The following is a 25,703-nucleotide window of genomic DNA, read 5'->3' as shown; positions in this document are numbered from 1 at the left end:
AACAGCACAATCCTTTCAACAGTTTCTAGGGCACATGGCTACAGAAGTCTCTCTGGCAAGGGACACAAGATTACGTATGAGACACACTCGGAGGTGTCTCCTTTCTTCTCTGAACCCAATGTTTCCGGATTCCAGCCACATAAAGGTTTCTTGAGGAGCGGCAGTAGAACAAGATGGGGGCGTCTCTCACCTCGGGTAAGGATGGGACTATAGCTCTCTCCCCTACCTCCGACTCTCCGTTTGTATACAGATGCCTCCCTACTGGTTTGGGGAGCACACTTAGGTGACGCTGAGGTACAAGGCACTTGGTCACCAAGACACTGACGCCTCCACATAAACCATCTAGAACTGCTGGCAATCTTTCTAGCATTAAGGTAAAAGAGGGTTTTAATTTTCACTGACAATACCACAGCTGTAAAATATATAAATCACCAAGGGGGCACAAGGTCATGGAATCTGTGCATGTTAGCCATGAAGATCTGGGACTGGTGCAGGACAAGGACGTAAACATCCAAGCAGCCTGTCTACCTGTGGTTGACAACAACACAGCAGACCTGTTAACACTAGAACCTACAGATTTCCAAACTACCTGGAACTGCCACGTGGGTCATTTTGACAAATCTTTTTTGCATCTAAGAAGCCGCCTACTTTTTTTTTTAACATTCAGGGAAATTGAGAGAATTTGTTCTTTTGGTGTAACGCCAGATCACTTGATCACACAGATATCTCTCTACCTACTTTTTTTTAAACTTACCTTATTCTGGTACTACAAAGCTCAGGACCACTGTTTGAACCTATGGTGACATGAGGAAATGGCATTGGGACAACTTTTTGTGTCCTGAATTCACAAGCACAAGGAAAACCTGTCTCTAAACAATGTCCACCTGGATCTATGCTTGTTTAGAGTTTTGTTATAGACTGGACAAGAAATGTAATCCAGGATCTATAATCTATAAACACTTTTGCAAGTCATAACTGGAATGTTCTTATGGTCATTCTGTGTTATCTGTGGCTTCTTGCACAAACAGCTGACTTTCCACCCTTGTTTTCTATTCATTTGGTAAGGTTCACTCTGTGTGTGGAGTTCATCTGACTAGGTAAGAAGACATAGATTACCTGTAATATGGTTTCTTCATAGTCGATAAACTCTACACGGTTATATCCCTACTTCCTTTTCCCCACTCTTTATTTGCTGTGTTTGTGTTTTGGAAAATTGGACAATGTTACTAAAGATACTAACTACTTCTGAGGCTGTCATAGCGACACCATTGTAACTTATCACGTGTGTGGGGAGGTAGTTGAAACCTTGTGGTTTCATTTTTTTTGCACAGTGGTGTAAGCTCAGCAATCGGAGGGCAAAATGAACATTAAAAACCACATGGCAGATTCAGGGCATGAATTAGCGTCAGCCACAAACCCATAGGGTGCCATGGTGGTGCCTCAGGAGGTAGCAGCTCTGCTGCAAAAAGGGGCTATTCACATGCTAGACCCTTCTCAGACAGCCTTCTCTCTAGGAGTGTGTTTGGACTCCAGGTCCATACTGTCCATTCTGTCGGACAGAAGAGTGCAGAGAATAGCTCATGAAGCCTCCGTTTGAGCTCTTGCTTTCAGCAGAGCTGAGCTTTTTATCGCTCAAAGCAGCTTTCTTGCTTGCGAAAGCCTGCTTAATTTTTGCAGAAGCCAGGACAAAGGTTACGCTCCGTACCAGTTCTGCCTTTTTGCCGAAAACTATCTCGGCATTTCATGTCAACCAGTCTGTGGAATTGGTGACTTTCCATCCAGCTGTATACACTCTGTCTAGTGCGTGCCCTAGTGTATTATGTTGATAGGATGAAAAGTTGGAGGCGTTCTGAACAATGGTCAAGCTCTGTCTAAGCAGACAGTCAGGACTGCCTATGAGCGAGCCAACTTGCCCCCAGGAAAGCACACTGGCCATTCCACCAGGGGCATGGCAATTTCTTGTGGTATGCAGTGGTGTGGGCTACTCCCCTTACCTTTTACTAGGTTCTACAGACTTAATGTCGTGGATCCTCAAGACCCTGGTTTTGGAACTTGTGTGTTCTCAGTCGACCCTTACAACACAGGCACTGAGGTGAGTTTCTTCCTCGATTTATTGTAGTCCAAGCTACTTGTTACCAAGATTCCAAATGGTAATGCACAACGCAGCCTCTGCCTCGTAGCATTCCGGGCATGCGGCAGTCTTGCCCTTGCAGTGGCTTGGGTATACTGTCCCATTTGGTAATGGTTACATTTCATAATTGAAAGGGAACGTTAGGTTATTATCATGAAATAGAAATGTAATCATTAACCTTGAAGGTTGATGCGTCCATAATTGCAGCAGACTTGAAAGAAAAATGACACTGAGGTCTGTGTAAGCAGTCCTTTATACCCTCGGGGACAGGCATGACTGCGTCACAGGCTCGGCTGAGCAGCTTTGTTGTATTTTATTCAGGTTTTGGGTCTTTGGGAGGTAAATACCCTACTACTTAAAAAAAAAAAAACTATTTACTTTGTGTAATTGACAAACTTTTATTCCTAATTGTATATTTCATCTGCTTTGTTTCCTGTTCTGCATTTTAAAAACATTATTTGAGAAAATGATTTTGATTAGTGTTTTGAGGTGTTTTTTTTCTTTCACCTCCCCCATCCTCCTGAAAACTTTTCAGGATATATTTTTCTACGATTTGATTGTAATTGTTGATTTTAATTTTATTGTTTCCTGGTCCATTTAAAAGGTTTTAATTATTTGATCAGATTTTTTTTTTCTTGTTCTATATTTGGTTAAAAGGGCCTCAGCAGAGAAGGGGTTCATTTAGTTCCACATCAAGAGCGATTGCATAAAAGGCAACCTATTCACTGCAAATTCACACACACACACACACACACACACACACACACACACACACACACACACACACACACACACACACACACACACACACACACACACACACACACACACACACACACACACACACCAGCACCACTATTTATGTGCACACGTGTATCTCTAGATTTTAAACAAAAAAAAGTTATTTTTTTCAATACGTAACGTACTACTATTAACCCCCCCCCCCCCCCTTTTTTTTTTTTTAATCCCTTCAAAAACATTTTCAAGAAAAGAATTAGTGTTTTTCAAATTAACTTAATAACAGTGTACCATGCCGGGAGTATGAAGTCCAAGTAGAGGCTGTGCTGTATAACTAATAGCGCTAAACCCCGGAGGTGGAAACAACCAATTTAATTCATTTCATGTGTTTCTAATGCAGGTGGAATTGGAGGCATTTGAGAAGAGACTGAAGGGACGTCGCAAAAAGAACAAGAAAAAGGACGAAGTAGAAATTGAAGAGACCATTTGGCAGAAATATAAAAAGTACATCATGGTGCCTGTCTGCGGAATTGTGTTGGCAGTGGCAACGTTTTATTTAATTCAGGCTGGTTAATATGTCAGCTAGTACTGTGTACAGCCTCCTAATACAATGATCTGGATAGCTACTGAATATGGGCATTGACAAGATTCATTTGCTGGCCTGTTTAAATATCTTTCCTGTATCTCTCTATAGGACTCTAGTTTTGAAAAACAAAGTAATTACACTATATGTGTGTATGTGTGTATGTGTGTATATGTATATATATATATATATATATATATATATATATATATATATATATATATATATATATATATATATATATATATATATTGGTTGTAATATATATATATATATATATATCTATATATATATAATTATCATATTCAAATATGATGTCATTATGAAAATAATATAGTTCCCCTTTTTATTTCCATACTTTTATAGATTTAGAGTGTGCATGAGAATGATTTGGAAATGGTGGTCTAAGTAATTATCTGCATTTAATTCTGTTAAACATTGCTTTGTTTAAAGTGCATGGAGATAACAAAACAATGTCATTGTAATATGTACATTATTTCCCTATGTCTAACATTTTCCTATATATAAAAAAAAAAATCATGGTAAAGTGTTTTTTTTTTTTTTAAGAAACTGCTTCTAGATATTTCAGTGCTGCAGTTCGGACACATCCATACATTTTCTTAATATTTACATGTTTTCAAAGTCTTACATTTACATTTCCTGACCTCTTAAAGTAGATTGTGGGGATGTGGTGCAAAAACCCCCCATAATATTTACATCTTTTATATAGGGAAATTCAAGACTTTATTTGAGAGTAATTCATATTAGGTAAGATTTAAAAGAATCGGTTAGGTCTGTCTAATTTTAGAGGTTATAGCTAACAGTCATTTTGTAAATTGTACCTGTCATGCACGTCTGTTCTCAATTTGTCTCACTTTTTAAAGAAATGCAGTGTAGTATTTTCACTCTCCACTTTGTAACTGGGACTACCGTACAGTATGTTAGAGAAAGCTCTATTTGCATGTCTTACTTTCAAGGAGTTTTGTGCTTTGTTTAGTCACATCACAGGAGCGATTTTTTTTTTTTTTTCTCCACCTCTTCTATGTCAGTGCTTCAGTCACTAATCAGCTTCACCCAAATGATGACAGCTAGTTACGGCTTGTTGCTTTGACCCTGAGGTCAAATGACCTACGAGGTGGAACTGTAACGATCTACCTGAAAGTGAGGCATGGGAACTGAGACATTTCTTTAACCTATTATGGTGCTGGATATCTTTTTTGTACGCACTGGCTGTAACATGCACTTTTTAAATAACTGCCCATACAGCATCTACATAGCAGATAAGTGTACGACAGTTCAGATTTATGGAATTATCCACTGCTGTCATTAGCATTAACTGTAGGTATGTAATAAGCAATTGTTATTGGTGAGTTTTGGAAACCTAAACTAATATATGATTGAGGAACTATATGATCATGTTTGACATGCTGTGGTGTATACAGAATATCTGATATGAAGTCAAACATCATTTTTTTTTTTTTTTTTCTGGTCAGCAATAAAAGTTGATTTCAAAATGTTTTTTTTTTTTTTGTTGTCTTTTGCTAATCAACAATAACAAAGTTTGATAAAAACAGATCAGGGAGAAGTAAAATCACAGTCGCTATACTCTAAGAGTTTAATGCGTGCACATCAGTGTTATGTACAGGTTGTGTGTTATATACAAGATGTTCTATATAATATACAGTGGTGTTTTTAATGAGGTTACATCAGGTGCATGTTATACAAAGTGCAACTGGAAGCAGCTCAGTCATGCACATTATACACAGGATGCTTGTTATGAGTGACCGTTCTATTCCTACAATTACTGTAGTTGCGATGCTTATTTTTGGCATTTTTATTTACTTACTGCATGTGCGATAAGCACTTGATAATCACAAAGTCTTAATCATGTTTGTGTTTATTAATTTGTTTCTTAATCTTGAAGAGGGTTGAACTGTGGGTTAGTAGATTTACCAGGTTGCAGTAGCAGCATCACATCTCTGAGGTGTGCAATGACAATCACAGATTAACAGTATCGTACTGAAAATGGTTAATGTCTACAAAGATCTTTTATCAAGTTTCTACAGGTTGTTTTTTCTAGACATATGCCACCTGGCCTCCTTGCCCTGTAAAATAACTACAAAAGAATGTGCTTGCAAAGTAACAACCACCATTGATAAACTCAGCTGGTGCATTGGGCTCATCAGTTAACAAGTTTAGTACTGACTGCAGTGTATTAAAGCAGACCCTTGCTGATGGCAAAAAAAACATCCACATTAAGGATTAAGTTTATCTGCTTGCTCAGATTTGTCCCCCATTTCTCAATATTTGCTTGCAAATCTGTTTAATATGATTTACACACATAAGCCTGTTCAGCCAGGCAGGATTTAATTTGTATTTTTATTTATTTATTTAAATAAGTGCTTCAAACTTATAATACAACGTTGCCGCCCTTGCCATTCTACACTTACGCAATTTACTGGGTTTTTTTTTTTTTTGTTCTGCTTACGGTACTTTAACGTACATAGTGCTAACATTGCTTTTTTCACTACGTATATCGTCTATTATACTGAGCTAATGTTACTTTTTAATTTGTAAAGACTTGTCTTTTCACTGTATTTTTTTTTTTTATCCTTGTGTTTCTCAGACTTTGCTCACCTTTTATAATAGTTAATATATAACAATACACTGTGTTGAGTTTATAGATCTTAATCTTAAGAACAAATATTATTATTGATTTTGTTATTATTATTTTATTTATTATTATTATTTATTATTATTATAGTGTTTTTCTGTTTTAGCATAGGATGTTTTGAAGAACGCTCCACATCTAGAAAAAGACTTAAAGCTGTTTTTTGCATGGGTGTTGCAGATGGGATTTGCTGCGCACAGTAAATGCTGAGAGAGACCCCCAACTCAGCATGTGCCTATAGAATTTGAGTACAAATGAGTCACTTCTCTCGCTCTCTCCCTCTCTCTCTCTGGAATCTAATGACGAGGAGAGAGAGAAAGTGAGAGGGAAATGTGTGGATGAGAACAGACAATACAACAGTTTACTTCACTCAACCCAGGAGAGCAATAAGAGCAGGTCGACTCCAATAACGGGGTAAGCACAGGATAATATAAACATGTACGATTTGATTTTTACGGGGAATTGAAATAGTACGACATACGATGAGTGTCATTTTTATTATGGATTGGTTAAAACCAAAACCAAAAAAAAAGTTTTTTTTTTTTTTTTTTTTAATAGGTTAGTAAAGAACTTCTGCGACTGACACTGCCGCGAACATAAAGATATATATATATATATAATATATATTATATATATAGGATAAACACAGATTTTTGTCTACCTAGCACAAATTGATTGACATCGAACGTAATATGTCTAAGGTGTGTCGGACTAACCTACGTCACTAAATAAATCAACTAGTTTGACGTTGTTACATAGCGCCCCGTATTTAATGATAAAGACTATAATTATCTGGATTTTAATAAGACATCTTAAACTTATAGAATACCAGTTAACGTAACGACTGACGAACGGGATTTTCCCTAAGGAAGTATGATGAGAAAAGTAAACATTTTAATGACTGAGAACAATTATTTTTGCCTCTGTTAAACTTTACAACCTACACCATTTTGAAATGTTGCAATTATTAAAACAAACACATAATAATTATCATTATTATAGTGTCATTATTGATACACCTTTGGAAATTTGTTTGATAACAACACTATTATAATTGTTTGTAAGATCTATATATATATATATATATATATATATATATATATATATATATATATATATATATATATATATATATATATATATATGCGCCAATTGTACACTATTTGGGCCAAAACCGGTTGCCTGATACATTTCTACAATGTGCATAAGATGTTTAAATTGTTAGTTAAAGGTTATCTACTAACCTCCTTAAACCCTGGATTTTAGGATGCATATTATTATTATTATTATTATTATTATTATTATTAATAATATTATAATAATAATTAGATAGAAGCCGTTTAAAGGAAAAGCTAATTACTACCTTCATTTACTTGAACACAACCCTAATTAGTGATCAAATAACCTCATTTCATGTATAAGTGAACAGATAATTATAAATGATAGGTCAGCAAAGACATGGATAAATCTGTTTTGTATCATATGGAATATTTCCCAAAAGTACATGTCATTTATAAATTACAAATCACAAAGGTTTATTTCATTTATAAAAATAATATATATATATAAATATTATATATATATATATATATATATATATATATATATATATATATATATATATTATATATATATATACACACACACACACACACACACACACACACACAGATAGAGATAGATATAATATTAGTGCTGTAACTGATATAAAGTTTTTGAAGTGGATATGATTACAATATTTACAAGGTTGTCTTTGAAAAAAACATACGCTTTGAAAAAAATAATGTCGTTTGTATTCCCCAATTGATCTCATTCAAGTATCACCCTCAACATTGTCCAGGAGTGTATATAGCATATTAACAATTAATATTGGTATACACCTGGATATTTATTTAATGAAATGTGGGAAGCGCATATACCAAAGGATGAATTAAATGAGCTATAAGCAATTGATGTATTTGCGGTGCCCTTTAATATTTATTTATTTACGTCATTCTATGCCACAAATAGCTGTAACCGCTATAACAGATTTCAAATTCTGCAACGTTTTGAATGTGTAGCAGAGTGTCTCTTAACCTCATAATATTGCGAGCCACAAAGTGTGAAGTTTATTCCCCGTCTGTCAACTACTCTCTCTCTCACACACCCAAAACAGATATGAACTTTCTGCTCCTCTTCAACAGCTAAAAATAATCATCTTCCCAAGATATGCTTTCAGATTCCCCATTCTTTATAGAACGACTGCTGTAGGAATGGAAAGTCTGAACACCCAAATACCTGGTTAAAAATAGGCAGACTCGGGGTTTGGTCGAGAGAAACGGTCAAGGGAAGGACGCTCTGGGTCCTAGCGGCCCAATAAGGACAATGAAGGAATAAAAAACTAAAATGACAAATTTAGTGTCTACATTTTAAGCTTCAATTACTAAAAATGTTAAAACGTAGCATTAAAAAATAATACATTAGTAGGCCATCTATATTCTTTTTTTTTTTTTTTTTTTTTTTTTTTTTTTTTTAAACAACCTTAAGACACTGGAGAATTGAATGACCTCTTAACTTTTCCAGGGTATATCTCAACGTTGCATGCACATATATATTAGATGGACACGATTTATATATATATTTATATATATATATATATATATATATATATATATATATATATATATATATATATATATATATATATCAACAGCCCCGTCAAGGGGATGTAACGTATTGCCCGGTTCTAGGACCCAGTAACTCGCTTCTGTCGAGTGACAGTGTTCATCGAGGATCCTCCGTGTAAAAACTATTTGTTATCTCAGGGAAGCAGAGAGAGGCATCCGTTTCTATCTCTGCAGGTCACACCATGGTCTTTATTGGTGCCTCATCAAAGTTACTGATTGTTAGCGGTTTGTGGCGCTGACATTGCTTTCAGGTAAGAATGTACAGGATTTCTTTTCTGTGAACATTGTAAGACATGTCATATTTATAATCCCAAATCAGGTGTTGGGCTTCGTATTTACATTGTTGCTGTACTGGTACATGTTTCAGACTCCCATATCAGAAATTAACAAGCTATTGATTACAATGTACAACTTAAACCTGACTCAGTTGCTACTGCAGTTGCCCTGTCACGCAGGATTAAAATAGTTTTAGCCCACTATATGACTACCCAGACCGTCATACAGTTAAAGTTAGTTAGTGCCACTGTGAGGAAAATGGGAATCTCTATCTATCTATCTATCTATCTGTCTATCTATCTATCTGTCTATCTAAATAGCAATACTGTTGGATGCTTCAAGTGATGGGCAACAGTACGTGTCTTGTCGAGATTTAAAACGGCGGAATATAATATTTCACAGGGACAAATATTGACAGATGGCAGCCTTTGAGATCTGTTACATTTTTATAATCATCTTGCACGTAGGTTACACTGGCATGAGAGCATTGAGGCTTCTGTCTTTCAAAATCAACAGCGCAGTGTTAAGCAATTTTTCGACTGCAGCTTGCTGTATCGTTTTAAACCTAACGAAAAAATAAAGGGCAATATTAGATCGAATTCTTAGGACCTGTTTCTTACCCGACGTGATGCACGCGCGTTTGGAAATATCCTAATGAAACCTGTACCTGCGAATCCGTGCATTGACCTAATGGGATTGGACCTCACTGTTGCCTTGTCTTAAACAGGTGTCGGGACCGATGAGGACAATATGGGGGATGCTTGTTCTCAGAAACTGGGATCTGCAAAGTACCTCAGGCTCCTGCTGTTTATTTTGATTCCATGTATTTGTGCTCTCATCTGTTTGCTGGTTATCCTTTTGGCTTTTGTAGGTAAGTTGCTACCTGACTAATTATCCTAAAAGATAACTGTTAATAAGACACCTGTTTGTTACCCATACACTGGGGCTAATCAACACATATTAAAACCAGGAATGGGTGAATCTGCTATTTGATAGGAGACATCATTAATAGTTTCTGCTTGGGAGACACCCAGGATGGATGACAAGGGTGGATTGACCTTTAGGTCAGGGTGGAGATTGCAAAGACCTGCAAAGAGAGCTAAATACATGCAAGTAAACACACAGACACCAACACATGCAAGTAACTTCTGCATGTACTATTAAAATTGGCACTGTTCGACAAGTTTGTACATTTGTTTTTTAATTGATTCATTACTGACTGTTAGTACTGAACACTCTTCTGCAATTCACTGGTTCTCCTGTGCCCTCGATTTAATCAGAATGCAGACATTGTTGGCTTTCCAGTTTGTTTAAATACAAAGTAGTGTTTACTGTCAGTGAGAGACAACCTCTTGCCCCTCTGAACCCTTGTTTTTACACACGCTGTGTTTGCATCACTGATAATCCTACAACGTGCATTACTGTAGAAGCTGTAAATTGGCTCAAGTACACAATTGTTCACTGACATCTGCTTTAATGAAACCTAATATTACACCCTGGAGGGGGAGGGAGGCTGCTTTCTGCCAGGTACATGTGTTTTATGGTATGGAGATATCGTACACACATAAATTAGAACACTGCATAGGTTTTCTGCAGCTGTATTTATCCTTACTTAAAATGTACCACTGGGATAGGAGCGTTAAAGAAGAGTTGCCCAGAATGGAAAGCTGTTGCCTTTTATTTTTCCCTCAAGTACCTGAATGCATATAGTGAAGTGCAGGCAGGCACCCGTCACTTCATGAGAGGATACTCTTGTTTATTTGTTGGAGCTGGATTATCCTGCTGAGTTTACTTTGGATTTACAACATGTAATGCTGTTAGCAGCGGTGATGGACCCGCTTCTCAGAGTGGGCTCAGTACTCTGCTCTCTCTAGGAGAAACTCTGTCTGTGGGTATTCAGATGACACAGAGCATATATATTCACGTACTGAAGTACGCCGTGACACAGCATATATCTCGAAATAGATGCAGATAGAAAATCGTGGGCTTCACACTCAGCAATACCTGACACATCATATGGCTATAGTTTATATTGGAGTCATTCCAGTTTATTTATAGACACAGCTTTTCCTGAATGTGTGTCTGCATGTGTACATGTGTTTTCTTTTTCAGATGTTTGATTTAAGTGTTGTTTGTGATGGGAAATAAGCCTCCGACCAAATCCTAAAATACTGACTGAAGATTATTTTGCAGTGAAGTACCACCTACAGAACTGCACCGATTTTGCCATTTCACTGTTCAGACAAAACATAAAACCTAATGAAATATCTATTTTTAATAGAGCTAATTCCAAAACTTTCATGTTTTGTATTTTTTGTAATGTATTTTGCATTTGATCCCCATTTTTTTGATTGCATGGAATATAATGCTGTACTACTAAATAAAAATAAATAAATAATAATAAAAAAAGAAAAATCTGGTTTGGAACATGCCAGCTTCCCTTCGAATATTATTTATGTTCTTGTTCCAATATATAACTTCTGGATAAGTTACCTGGAGGTTGGTACATACCATAGGTGTTTCATGTCACAACCAAACACAGTTATCAAAGCCAAATGTGGTAGTGAGTCTACTCACCGCTACACCCACATTGCCAGCACCGTTTTATGAAGTGGTCAGTAAAATCTGTCTAGAGTACTGCTATTGTTCAACTATTAGACGAAGAGGAAATGATATCATGTCTTAACAGGTAAAGTCTATAAAGGAAATCATTTCCACATTTGTGTGTGGGTCTAGTAATATACTTTTTCTGTTCTATACATGTATGTCTTGGATATCCGCCAGCACCCCTCGTGAAATATGGATTAGGTCTTTCCCACTTCCAGTTAACCTTAAAAACAAGCACTTCCTAGGCAGCATGAGATGCTCAGGTTTTATTTTTTTATATTGATACTCAGATCTGCTAAATTCTTCTTTTATTTCACAACAAAAACCCCTGTTACTGTGGTGGCTAGTTCAACAGATGCTATAAGTCACTTTTCTTTTTGGAGACTAGGAAAGCTAGTTTTGGTCACTAGAGTTTTCAGACACAGCTGTTTATATATACAGCTCTGGAAAAAATTAAGAGACCACTGCAAAATTATCAGTTTCTCTGGTTTTATTATTTAAAGGTATGTGTTTGGGTAAAATGAACATTTTTGTTTTATTCTATAAACTACTGACAACATTTCTCCCAAATTCCAAATAAAAATATTGTCATTTAGAGCATTTATTTGCAGAAAATGACAACTGGTCAAAATAACAAAAAAAATGCAGTGTTGTCAGACCTCGAATAATGCGAAGAAAATAAGTTCATATTCATTTTTAAACAACACAATACTAATGTTTTAACTTAGGAAGAGTTCAGAAATCAATATTTGGTGGAATAACCCTGATTTTCAAGCACAGCTTCCATGCGTCTTGGCATGCTCTCCACCAGTCTTTCACATTGATGTTGGGTGACTTTGTGTCACTCCTGGCGCAAAAATTCAAGCAGCTCGGCTTTGTTTGATGGCTAGTGACCATCCGTCTTCCTCTTGATCACATTCCAGAGGTTTTCAATGGGGTTCAGGTCTGGAGATTGGGCTGGCCATGACAGGGTCTTGATCTGGTGGTCCTCCATCCACACCTTGATTGACTTGGCTGTGTGGCATGGAGCATTGTCCTGCTGGAAAAACCAATCCTCAGAGTTGGGGAACATTGTCAGAGCAGAAGGAAGCAAGTTTTCTTCCAGGACAACCTTGTAGAGCTGTATATATATATATATATATATATATATATATATATATATATATATATATATATATATATGAGAGAGAGAGAGAGAGAGATTCAGTATGTTAAAAGGTCATTTACACACATGGAAATGCACTTATTATATAATTTCCTTGCATTATTAAGTGCTGATAGAAGCAAAGATAATATCTGCAGTAAATGAAAAAGACAAGACAACTAAACATTTTAGTGTCCTATAGAGCTATGGCCAAAAGTTTAGCATCACCTCGAATTTTAGGATTGAGACATAATTAATAATACAAATAATCTATATTTAACATCATGTAACCAAAGAAACTACAAAATGATATTGTAAAAGTCTACCAGAAGCTATATTAGTAGTACAGTATTTCTGGATAGATTTTGAAGTATATGGAAAACTACAAAGCGTTGTGTAATTCAATATGTTAACATAACATTATTCAGAAGGTTTCGTTCGACTTTATGAAGTTAAATTAATTAATTCTACAGGGTGGTGCAAAACTTTTGGCCATAACTGTAGTATATTGAAATAAGTCATACAAAAATGACATATGGGATTGTCTTCGACTGGGACTGGTATACTGGTCTGTTGTGTTGAATTATGTTTCCAAAGCTGCACGAACAGTCTGCTGTTTTGAGTGGCGTTGTTTGTCCTAGACCACTTTTCTAGAGGCCTGAAGTGTTAGGAGCTTGAAGTATGCTTTACGTTTCAGTAATTCACTAACACTTTTTTTTTATTGATATATTAAAAAGGAAACTGTGCATTAAATAGACAGTTTTATTTGAATTGTTTTAAAACTTAAACTTTGTCTCTGGCCTATATAAAATGTGATTTGCTTGAACAGAAGCAATTTAGCATTATATCACATAATTATGTGCTGAAGTCGGTAGAAAGTGATTAAAAAAAAAAAACAACATAGAAAGATACTCATGTAATCTTTTTAAATGACCATGCTATATATGAAATCGCTAATAACTGGGCAATAATAATTTATTTTATTTTATTTTTATTTTTTTGTAAAGCATTGCCAAGTGTAATTTCATGTTATTAGCTAAAATTCTAGCTTAAATTAAAACCTAAAAGCACAGTAGGATTCAAAGACAGATACATTTTACAGTCCCCTTTTAAGTAGAAAAACCTATTATAACAGAATTGTTTGATGAAAAATGTGATACGATATCAAAAAAAAAAAAAAATTATACTATAGAAATTTGCACCATATGTTTTTATATTTCCTTCTATTTTTCTAATTCTGTTTCCCGAATGGTACATTTCAATAGAAAAACCATTTACTTGTAGAAATGCATAAATAAATAAAGGTGTAATCATTTTTCTTTCTTCGTATTTTTGCTTAATAGGTATAATAGGAAAAGGCTTCTTTGAGTCGAGTGAGAATGACCTCTTGTCCAGCAGTGACCATGCCCTAACATCACACATTCCTACCACAAACATTTTTGAAAGCTTCCCATTGGAGACAACTCCAAACACTGACCTGGGCACCCAGTCTGTGTTCTCAACCACCAGTGATGACCAACACCCTGCAGCGATGGATAATCTAATGCCACGCTCAGAAAAGACAACCCTGAGACCCAGTCTTCTAACAAAAGCACCCACGAAGGAGGACTCGAGGCTGCATAGCACAGAGCAAGACAACAGGCTATGGTCCAGCACAACATCTACTACTCTACCTGACTGGGTGACATCTCTGTCAACGCTTAGTCCTGTTGTACAGGTTACTACACAAGAGCCAGCAAAGCCTTATCCAGTAAATGGTAAGTATGATAATCAAGCGATCAAGATTGCCTGGCCTTTAGTTATCCACATCCGCAGCAAAATAGTTTGACAAGGGAAAAGCAATTGCATTGGGTTGCCAAGACATGCTGAGTCAGAAGCTGTTGAAAACCAACAATGAGCTAGATACTTCGAATCATCATCAGAATTTTTTTTGTTTGTTTTAGATGGTGTTTTTTTTCCTTACAGAGAGAAACTGCTTAGTGATATTTTTATTGAGGGCGTGTTGGTAATTGCAGATTACACCTGATTTGTATTATGTTTCAGCCAATGAATTGCAATGCTTCTAAAAAATGGGAGCAATAAAATCACATTAAGAATCTAAAAAGAAACTGAAAACTTGTTTTTTGCAAGATCAGGGGTTGGTTTAGAATTTTAATAAGGTTGGTTTTATGTAATCAAGACTACATTCATGTTAGGTACAATGCTATCTTATATTATTATTCTTTAATTAGCCAAGCATTACATCATTCTTAAACACATTTCCTTTTACCATTCTCTTCCGATCGGCATCATAAATTGGAGCCAGTTTTGAAGAAATGTAACCGTAAACCTGTGGTGTTAGTACAAAGCCTGAAAAAAAAAGACTGTTGAGTAAACACATCTGCAAACCTGACATATGGCACTCAGAGATGAAATAGTCCCATACACTTCTGAGGAATTATAGTAAATGCTTCAATACTAGCAACTACTCTCAATAGGAATAGTTAATAGTTCAAATCCTGGCACACTCACTTGTGGTTCCTGAGCAAGTCACTTAACCTCCTTGTGCTCCGTCTTTCGGGTGAGACGTTGTTGTGAGTGACTCTGGAGCTGGTGCATACTTCACACACCCTAGCCTCTGTAAGTCGCCTTGGATAAAGGTGTCTGATAAATAAACAAATAATAATAATGCTGGCTAAAGTATTAGCCCAATTAACCAGATTATATGGAGTCCAGTATCATATATATATGGTTCAGTTAAAAAACAAGACATTTCTTACATACATCGCAAGTAGCGATCCAGTATTTTTATGTAATAAATTTCTTGTTTTTTAACTGAACCATGCAGGTTGTGGAATTGTTTTTAACCAGGAGTTGCAGTCTACAATTCTTTTGTGGTGAATTGTCACTGAAGGAGAGCTTTGATGCAACGTTCTCAAGACGAAGCACCCCGTGATTATACCAAGACTTTCAAACTCTTTTGTAGCTTTTAAACTCGAAACCTTTACCATCCCTGATACTACTGTAAAATAAGCACCAGCATCTAACTGCAACTGCTTCTCTTTTAAACTATGATTCAGAAACAACATGTCCTATTCCCAGAGCTTTAGCTCATACATTTGTAAAGACTTGCTTAAAATTCATGAAACTGTTGTAGACTGAGGTGGGCATCTTTTAACATCAGTAAAGAAAAGTTTAAAGGTTAAAGATCATTCTTATACACATGTCTTTGTTGCTGCTGCTGCTATTGAAAATGTTTTTAAGGCATTGCTAGATAATAAGTCCAAGTAACTGGGATTACAGTGATTTACACGGATCATTTAAAAGTCACCCCATTCCAATATAATGAGGCTGACTTCATTCTACTTAGATCATGAACTACTTATGTTTAACCTGACCTGGGTATCTATCTATCTATCTATATCTATATCTATATATATATATATATATATATATATATATATATATATATATATATATAGCAAAAGATCTGTAGCAAATTAGAAGTAGGCATCAGACCAATAGGAAATCTTGAGTAAAGATGTTCAAATCCAGTGTATTTGAACCCTGGCAGAAAGGTGTAACTACTCCCACAGATTAAATGCTTAAGGGGACAAAAATGTAATACCACTCAGAAATAAAATCACACAGCCTATTTTATTAAAATAATAAAGCTACCTCTGAAGACAATACATATACTAGCTTGGTCAAATACTCATTTTTGCTGATTTTTCATTTTAATCTTATATAACGCTGCAATGTCATTTTCCTTTCTGGGTTTCTCAGAGAGTGCAATCTTTACAAGTTAGGTCGTGGGGAAAAGAAAGAAAAGTCCATTTGAAAGTTCAGGAGGTTTTTAATAATTTAGACTTTTATTTATTTTTTACTTCACAGTAGGTTATATTTGGTTGCTAAACCAGACTGTGAAGAAGCTTATACGTGTTCTAATTTGATTTTAAGGAAAAAACAATAAAAATAAACACAAATAATAATAATAAAAAAAAACAACCTCAGCTAGTCTCCTTGTAAGATTGAGTTGATGGAACAGTTTAAGTGCTATCCAAATTTACCCTCTGTGAGTCCAGTTCGCCTTGTGAACACACGGAAAAGATATTCGACATACTGTAAGAACTGGGTTTATTAGGGTTTTTTTAGGAAGTAGCAAACGTGGTAACCAACAACATTGTCACTTGTCCCATAATTCTTTTTGTGCCCCCTTTGTAAATCACGCAGTTAGTGCATATTAAAAAATGGTTTATCAAAACACTATTTTTAAACAGTGGTCTTGTATACTGTGGAAACATATTTATTTATTTTTTTAGTCACGATGAGTCTAAATCACTCTATTATAAATGAGTAAACATCTTGTAAAATAGAGAATATGATTTTCAAACAAACCTCCGTGTTAACAGTAACACTCAGAGAGTCCATTATTAGTATACTGACTTCTCTGAGAGTTTAATTGAGCTGAACAAGTAACCATATTAAATAATAAAAAGCTTGATAAAGCATATCCATAACTGTATGCATGTTCCACTATAAGCAACCAAGGAGTGTTATAATGATGGTAACATTACCTTAACCAAATACATGTTATCTATTAGCGGAAAACAATACACCAAATACAAAGCTCTGATAGAATCTTTGTGCTGAACACACTAGTGGTGATGTTTTCCACCTGTCATATCATTAGCTTGTTGCTTATTGCTCTCAGATTGTTTATTCGACAACTACTGGATCTCATTGCAAACTTTTTTCTGTCCTTAACATTTTTTAACTTGAAGTACTCAGGCTGAGAAAGAATGTGTCCCTTATCCCATATGGAAATACTGCATTATGCTACAGCACATACTATAGTAAATAACAAGACACTATTAAGAAACTAGTGTTCTTGTATGGAATGTTGTACCTGCCAGTTAAAAGCCAGTGATAAACTTTGTGGAATGAAGGATTCCTGTATTTCTCTTTGTAAGAAACCTCAAGGTTTATCAGTGGTTTGTACAGTATAAACAAACTGCAATGGATGGGTTATTTCATTGTTAACTTACACCTTACCAAAACTTAAATAAAGCAAGCAAAGCAGTTAATATGAATATTATCTCAAGTCTCAATTTTCTTAATTTTTTTAGATACCTGTACGGATATCAACGTGAATCAGTGCCAAATACTTCCTTACAACCAGACCAGTCTCTCGTCCCAACTTTCCATAGTCAAAGGCATTGAAGTTGAGATTTTCCTCAAGTTCTTCAGCTATCTGAACCGCCTCAACTGCTATCACCACATCATGCTGTTTGGCTGCAACTTGGCTCTTCCAGAATGCAGAAATGAAGGCGACAAAAGGTATGCTAGAGGCAGAAACACCAACGATAAGAACCCCTTACATTTACTGTCACAAACACATCTGAACTAATGTTCTGACCTTGAAGCTCTTGTTGTTCATTAGAGTTCTGACAAAGAGGAACACCCAACTAAGAAGATTTAGTATTACATGACAAGGGTAAAATGACATCTTGTTCAATATCCTTTTTGTATTTCAGCCTGCATCTTACATGTCTCTTCTGTTTGTAAAGTACCTATGGATCACAATACTAACAATTATACCGAATGCTATATACACTTACACTGAATTAAGGTAAAGATCCAGAAATAATCACCAAATCTAACCAAATTAAGATTTTATTGTTTGATTTAAATATACAGTACTTGTTATATAAACATATTTCACTTTCATAAACAATCCACTTTAGCTCTATGAAATAAAGACCTAAATTGCATTTCCATCAACATATCAAAACTGTTAACTATAGCAGGACATAGGAGACTAGAGCACAATCTAGTTTCAAAGCCTTATTCTTCTGATGGTTTGAATTCAGTAGTTCTGCTCATGGCTTATTGCTTGGGTACAAGAACACTAAGGCTTGCATGGTTTTGTCTGCCATTCTCAGCTGTTCTAGCTTTACTGTTTGGTTCCCTTAATTCCTCACTGACAAGTGCACCAGAAATATGTTATTTTTAATACAGGCCTTTTAAAACATTCAAAACTCAAGGTTACCAGCTCATTTCCTCTGAGATTCACATTAAGAAATTCACATCTTATTATCCTTTCCCTCGAACTGAACGGGCATCTCTTTTGATGTAATGTTTGTTTTCTCTGGCGGTACTTTATCTTTTGTTTCACTACCACGTGCAGTGAAAAGTGGAGGTATTTGAAAGCCCAAGCCATTCTGCAATATGCAGGCACTAAACTACAACTGAACATTCAGACTATTCTGTCTTCATCCCCTGATGAACCACTGTCTTTAATAAAAGAACATTCATAATTAGTCACAAGTTCTGGCCAAATGATTTGACCTGTTTTTAACTGTATATGTGTTAATCCTTTTGTTAAAAAAAAGTCTGCCTTTTCTAATAGGGGAGGCCTGGTGAATTGACCAATAGTTATGAATTGGAACATCGGTTTAAAAACTTAAGTACAATACTGATATAGTCTACAGTGGTGTTCCTATTATAGATTAAGTGGATGTCTGCTTTTAAATGATTACCAGTGATGTTGATCAGATGCCTTAAAATTACACAAAGTCAGCTATGTATGACATTACGGTACTTAAAACTGCAAACAGTGAAAATACTGAACTTGTCTGCGACATTACCCCTTGTTTTCATTTTACTTAAACAAGACAGGGCTTAATTAAAGTTGTTATTTCTATCGATAAGAGGTCAAGTTAGGAGTCAACTATAACAAGTCATTTTTTAGTTTGTTTTTAAATCAAGTAGGATTTTATTTCGGTGTTGCTTAACTACCTGAGATCATTGTTTTCCCATACAGGAATGTAAAGTACATTTTACTAATTGAGATGTATTTTTGTGAAAATAGATTAGTAGATATTTGTGCATTTAATGTTTTAATACATTTCTCAGATTAACGCAGTATATTTAATTTAAAAGTACACTGTATGGAAAAGAAAGTCATCTAAATCAAACTACTCAATTTGTGGAATTACTTTCCTTAGATAAAACTATTCATTTGGTTAGAAACTCCTAATCTGGAACAGTGTCTTTCACCAAGTCTTTCTGAACATTCTGTCATTGGAATTAAATGAGTGCAAGCAAGATTCCATATGAGCCCCTGCAAAAAAGAAAACAAAGTGAAAATTAATTTGGCTCTGTATATTTGTATATATATATTTTATATTCAAGTTCAATGAAAAGTACACATCGAGCATTAAAAACTAAACTTAGTACAAAATATGTTTTCCAATGACCTACTTTGTTGTACAATAAATGAAGAAAGTCACAGCTTGTATGCCATTAAGTTAAATTACTTTGTCATGTAAATAACAATTCATTTTAACCTTTATTTGACAGCATGATTTTTTTCAGTTGGGATGCCTATTGCTTTTTAAACTGATATCAGGCATGTATAGTGTGCAGTTAACTTTACATTGGAGCTTAGGGCTTCTTTAGTTGCGTAACAATACAAATCTTGTTACTTACGCCTGTTGCCCCGCCTGGGGCATAGGCCGCCAACAAACGCTCTTCAGCCATCCCGGTCCTGAGCCAATCGCTCCAGCTGTCCCCAGGTGTGGCCTGTCCTCTTCATGTCTGCCTCCAGGTCACGGCGCCATGTATTCCTTGGGCGACCTCTCTTCCTTTTCCCCTGTGGGTTCCAGGTGAGGGCTTGCCTTGTGGTGCTGGATGCAGGCTTGCGGAGCATGTGGCAGATCCATCTCCAGCGTCTTTGGAGGATCTCTTCTTCTGCAGGCTGCTGTCTTGTCCGCTGCCACAGTTGTTCATTACTAATTCTGTCTGGCCAGCGAATTCGCAGAATCCTTCTGAGGCAGGTGTTGATGAAAGTCTGGATTCTCTTCATGGTGGTGACGGTGGTTCTCCAGGTCTCGGCTCCGTAAAGTAAGACAGGCTTCACAATGGTGTTAAAGATCCTGATCTTGATGTTGACTGTCAGGTCTGTGGATCTCCAGACGTTCTTCAGCGCAGCGTCACTATCTGGTCAGTGCAGGATCTATCCTTGCGAAAGCCAGCCTGCTGATCTCGGAGCTGGGGGTCGACAGCGTCCTTCATCCTGTTCAGCAGGACTTGGTTGAACACCTTTCCTGGGATGGACAGCAGGGTTATCCCTCTGTAGTTGGAGCAAGAGCTGAGGTCGCCTTTTTTTGGGAGCTTGATGAGGTAGCCCTCTTTCCACTCTGAAGGAACTTGCTCCTCTTCCCAACTCTGGCTGAAGAGTGGGTAAAGCATCTCCATGCTGGTCTCTATGTCAGTCTTCAGCGCCTCCGCCAGAATGCTGTCTGGCCCTGCAGACTTGCCGTTCCTTAGTTGCTTGATGGCCATGCGGATCTCCTCCTTAGTAGGTATACTGCTGTCGATCGGCAGTTCGCTATCAGCCGGCTGGATATCAGGTGGTTCCTGTGGAGCGGGTCTGTTCAGCAAATCCTCAAAATGCTCCACCCATCTGTTCCTATGCTGCTCTTCATCTGGTATTGTCCTCCCTTCCTTGTCCTTCACGGGTCTTTCTGGTTTGCTGAACTTTCCTGACAGATTCTTGATGGTGTTGTACATGTCCTGATGCCCAGGACTTCTTGACAGGTTGATGATAGTGCCTCCTTTACACCTTGTCATTTCTCATTGATGGTCTCTTCCTCTAGCAGCTCTTGTAGGACCTTAAACTTGTTGGAGAGTGAGATGGTGAACTCTTCTAGCTTGGTTTGGTCTTTCAGGAGCATGGTGTTGTAACGCTGTCATTGGTTGGTCCCTCCTATCCAATTCCTCTTCAACTTAAGCTGCAACCGGACAACAAGTAGATGATGGTCCGAAGTAACGTCTACTCCTCGTTTGACATGTACATCCTGAAGAGATCTTCTGAACTTCTTCCCGATGCACACATGGTCAATCTGGTTCTCCATTGACAGGTCTGTTGATATCCAAGTCACCTTGTGTATTCTTCTGTGATGGAAGAAACTCCCTCCGATGACCAGGTTGCCTATGGCGCATAGGTCGACGAATCGCTCCCCGTTGTCATAAATCTCACCCAGTCCCTGCTGCCCCATGATCTCCTAATAGCCCCTGTTGTCGTTGCCGATCTTGGCGTTGAAGTCGCTCATGACGATGATGAAGTTCCGTCCTGGGCGGTCCTGTACAATGGTAAGCAGTCTGTTGTAAAAGTCCTCCTTGTCCTCCTCTTCACTGTCATTTGTTGGTGCGTAACACTGGATGACGTCCATGTTGATCCTCCTCTTTTTGGTACGGAAGGAGGCTGTGACGATCCGTGGGCCATGTGCCTCCCACCCAATGAGCACTCCCTGGGCTGTCTTGGATAACATCAAGGCAACTCCCTGGGTGTGCGGCACGTCTTCTACCTCATGCCCCAAGAACAGCAGCAATTGCCCTGTGGCAAGCCTCCTCTGACCGGAACCAGTCCATCTTGACTCGTTGATTCCAAGGATGGCAATGTTGTAATTCCTCATCTCGGCAGCCACTTGTGCAGTCTTTCCTGTTTCGTACATGGATCTCACGTTCCATGTTCCGATGATGATGGTGGTCCTTGTGGAGATGATGGTCATCGGCCTGGCAGCTTCCAGAGACTGGCTTTCACTACCCGGCGTCATAAAACCTCCAGCCGGAGATCCATCCTCTCCCAGTACCGAAATGTTTGTTGATGTGTCTGTTGGTGTTTCTGTAGCAGTGGGTTTTTCTATGGTGAGGGGTCGCTAGCCCCTCGCCCAACCCTCCTCCTTTCTCATCACGGGCTTGGGACCGGCAATGGCAGAGTTACAAATCTTGTATTGAATAATTATTAGTCTCCTTAAGATTCTTGTCACGGGCCATGTTCCAAAGACATATTGCCCTAATAAAACTAGATAGGATTTGACTGCTGTTGTTTCAGATCAAACAGAATTCAATAAGTTGTAACTGTACCCAGCTGTGATGTTCTGAAGGGACAGCGAAAAGAACAAATAGAATACGTTAGTATGACATCAAATCAAATGAGTTGCAGTTTCCTCAGTTATAGTCGATCTGGTAATAACTTCAACAAAGTTTGCTGTTACATTCTTAGGCACAGTACCAGTACGGAAAAGTCTAGCTTTGTTTTGTTTAAATATTGCAGTTAGTCTGTGTACAAAGAAGTATAAACAGTGCAGCTCAATTGAAATAATCTCAAATCTTCAGAGCATGTTTTTTTTTTTTTTTTTTTTTTTGCTGGACATATAAAGATATTACTTATTCGATCCTCCTTAGCTGATATACTGAGATTCCAAAAATAAGAAGGCGGCATGTGGAAAACTCGGACCACTATGTAAAACATTCCACCTGGCACAGGAACATAAAACAGATTAATGCCTGTTATACAATTGCAGATATGTAAGTTAAACTAATTTATATTCTGTTGAAGTCTTAGTTTACAGACAGGGTAGGATCTCCACTCCTGCAGCTAGTTTTATTAAAACTTAAGTCAAGGTCATGACTTGAACAACAAGTCACCCACGACCAAACACTGAACACAAAATAGAAAAAACACATGCTGTCAGGGAGCTGTAGTAGAGTCTCTCTTTGTCTCTGGATGAGGAGAGTAAGTGATTAAGAGATAATTACACAAGAATACCCCGCTACTGCAGACCACATTGCCACTTAGTAATACACTGGAGTGGTTTTAAACAATCCTTAAAGAAAAATTATATTTAAAGTGTTTTGTTTGTTCTCTTTCAGTTTAAATTGTACCTATGGGATACCATAATGATAGCAGTAAAAATAATGTATCTGTAACAAACACAGTATTATACAAATAATATGTTAACACACTGGTACTGATTACAGTGCCATGGATTTCAGTGGATTACCGGAGTGTGTTGGATCATATCTTTGTGGTAATACTAGCTAAAATGTATTGGTTGGATTAAACCATTAAGGCAGCTATTGATTCTGGGACTAAATGTATGGTTGTTTTCTTTTCTTATCCTGGCTCTGCTACACTGTTATGGTACTTGACATTGTTTGTCCCTGTCACAGATGACTTTGCATGGCATGTGGGAGGTGATGTCAGACCAGGAAATGAAACATAACCACAGATTGTACGGGGCAAAACGACGCTGCTGCACTCGTATTTAATAAATGCAAAAATAAAGATTTAAACAAAACATACACAAAGAAATGGGCACATTGGCCAAAACAAAACAAACAATAAACAGTAATGCACGTTTCTTTAGAACATGCACCTTTTACTCTCTGGCTGGTAGCATTTGCTCTCACTAAGATTCTCCTACTCTCCAACCACCATGAGCCAGGAGTGGGTCTTTTATATCTGTGGGTGGAGCCTTAATTACCCATTAAGAAATGACCTCATTAAGGCTCCAGCCACATTCCCACTGGTTTTATTGGGATGGGGAATTTACCCACATCCATGCTCGCTACACTTTACGAGACTGGCTTTTTGCCGGTCTCCAATAATAATAATAATAATAATAAGAAGAAGAAGAAGAATGACGAACGGTCTTCGTCCGTCTGCACATAAACACAGCACACATGCACAATAATAATAATAATAATAATAATAATAATAATAATAATAATAATACATAAAATATACACAAAGGTTGGGCACCCCGTCACAGTCCCACATTATAAGTTTTTTTTTTTCACTTGGAATTGGCCATTGTTCAGAGGATCAAACAAAGAACATTAGTTCTTGAGGTATTGATAAAATGAAAAAGAAATTACTCTAGTTCTTCCATGAGCAATAAATACATTTATAGCCATATATGTTAGGTCAAGTCTTAAAATGTAAAACCAGTTGTACAGTAAAGTATGCACTCAGCTAAAATATGAAGAAACACATCAATACATCTGTAAATTTTTTCAAGTGTTTATTAAAACATGTGCAATACAAATAAACTCTTGTTGAGCTCATTCCTGATCCAAATTAAACAAGGTGGAATATCCTGGTACTATTGGAGGCTGTGTGGTCCAGTAGTTAAAGAAAGCAGGAGGTACCCGGTTCAAATCCCAGCTCAGCCATTGATTCATTGTGTGACCCTGAGCGAGTCACTTTATCTCCTTGTGCTCCTTCTTTCGGAGTGTTGTTGTACGTGGCTCTGCAGCTGATGCAGTTCACACACCCTAGTCTCTTATCTTGTAAAGCGCTTTGTGATGGTGGTCCACTACAAAAGGTGCTATATTAAAATAAAAAAAAATATATTAAAATTATTTTTATTGTGGATATAGTGTGTGTGTGTGTAGAATTTTCAAGCACTACGCCACCAGGCAATTGTCTCCTTCTGTCATGTGATTGGTTCACATCACTGTCAGTCCCACCCTTTTCAAAGGAATGCCTTTCATCTCCACTCCTCAGAACAAGAGAAAATTGCTGAATGTGAAAAAAACTGCTGAACAGCAATTCTGTGACTTAACAGAAAATGAATTACAACACATACTACAAAAGAAAGATGCTCCAAACACTGAAATGGTGATTAAAACAGCACTGTTTTCTGACTTTCTGAAACTCAAACAAATTCAACTCAATGATGGAAACAAATATGGTACGGATTTAAACTGTATTACATAGCAGTCGGCAAGCAAGACAGAGAGCTGGACGCCAAAAAGATTTTGATAACTATGCAGTATGAACTTCAAAAACATTTTCTGTTATTTATTTATGTACTTATGCTCTCTCAGATATATTTAAACAAAATATATAAAGTCATATTTACTGTCCAACCTTGCCTCACTTATTTTCTTGACTGATTAATTATATACACAGTAACCCGGGGCCACTGCTGCATACAAACCATCTGCCAGTTCAGCGTTTTGAAGGGAGAAACAAATAAGGAGTGACTCAGGATTGCTGAGCAGTTGGAAGTAACCAGGACACTGGAATTTGATCCCCAGTGGGTTGTATA

At 37.0% G+C, this 25,703-nt stretch overlaps 2 protein-coding genes across 3 annotated transcripts in view; both read left to right on the top strand.

Moving 5' to 3' along the window:
• The window catches only part of nfxl1 (nuclear transcription factor, X-box binding-like 1), a 47,805-nt gene extending 44,198 nt beyond the window's left edge, over positions 1-3,607 (top strand). Inside the window, exon 23 of the mRNA XM_041275359.1 lies at positions 3,270-3,607. Within this exon, the coding sequence (XP_041131293.1) occupies positions 3,270-3,443 (174 nt within the window). The 3' untranslated portion in view covers positions 3,444-3,607. The remainder of the gene's footprint in view (positions 1-3,269) is intronic.
• Positions 3,608-6,245: 2,638 nt separating this feature from the next.
• LOC121329640 (atrial natriuretic peptide-converting enzyme-like) overlaps positions 6,246-25,703 on the top strand; it is a 49,732-nt gene continuing 30,274 nt past the window's right edge. Inside the window, exons 1-4 of one of the 2 annotated variants that reach the window (XM_041275340.1) lie at positions 6,246-6,537; positions 9,793-9,936; positions 14,160-14,573; positions 17,925-18,135. In XM_041275340.1, the coding sequence (XP_041131274.1) occupies positions 9,816-9,936; positions 14,160-14,573; positions 17,925-18,135 (746 nt within the window). In that variant the 5' untranslated portion in view covers positions 6,246-6,537; positions 9,793-9,815. Of the gene's footprint in view, positions 6,538-8,948; positions 9,041-9,792; positions 9,937-14,159; positions 14,574-17,924; positions 18,136-25,703 lie in introns of those variants that run through there. The other variant, XM_041275348.1, reaches the window with a different exon arrangement.

The sequence above is a fragment of the Polyodon spathula genome, chromosome 2, assembly GCF_017654505.1.
Source record: "Polyodon spathula isolate WHYD16114869_AA chromosome 2, ASM1765450v1, whole genome shotgun sequence".
Lineage (NCBI taxonomy): Eukaryota > Metazoa > Chordata > Actinopteri > Acipenseriformes > Polyodontidae > Polyodon > Polyodon spathula.
The sequence above is the reverse complement of the archived record's forward strand: the minus strand, read 5'-3'. Positions and strand labels throughout refer to the sequence as shown.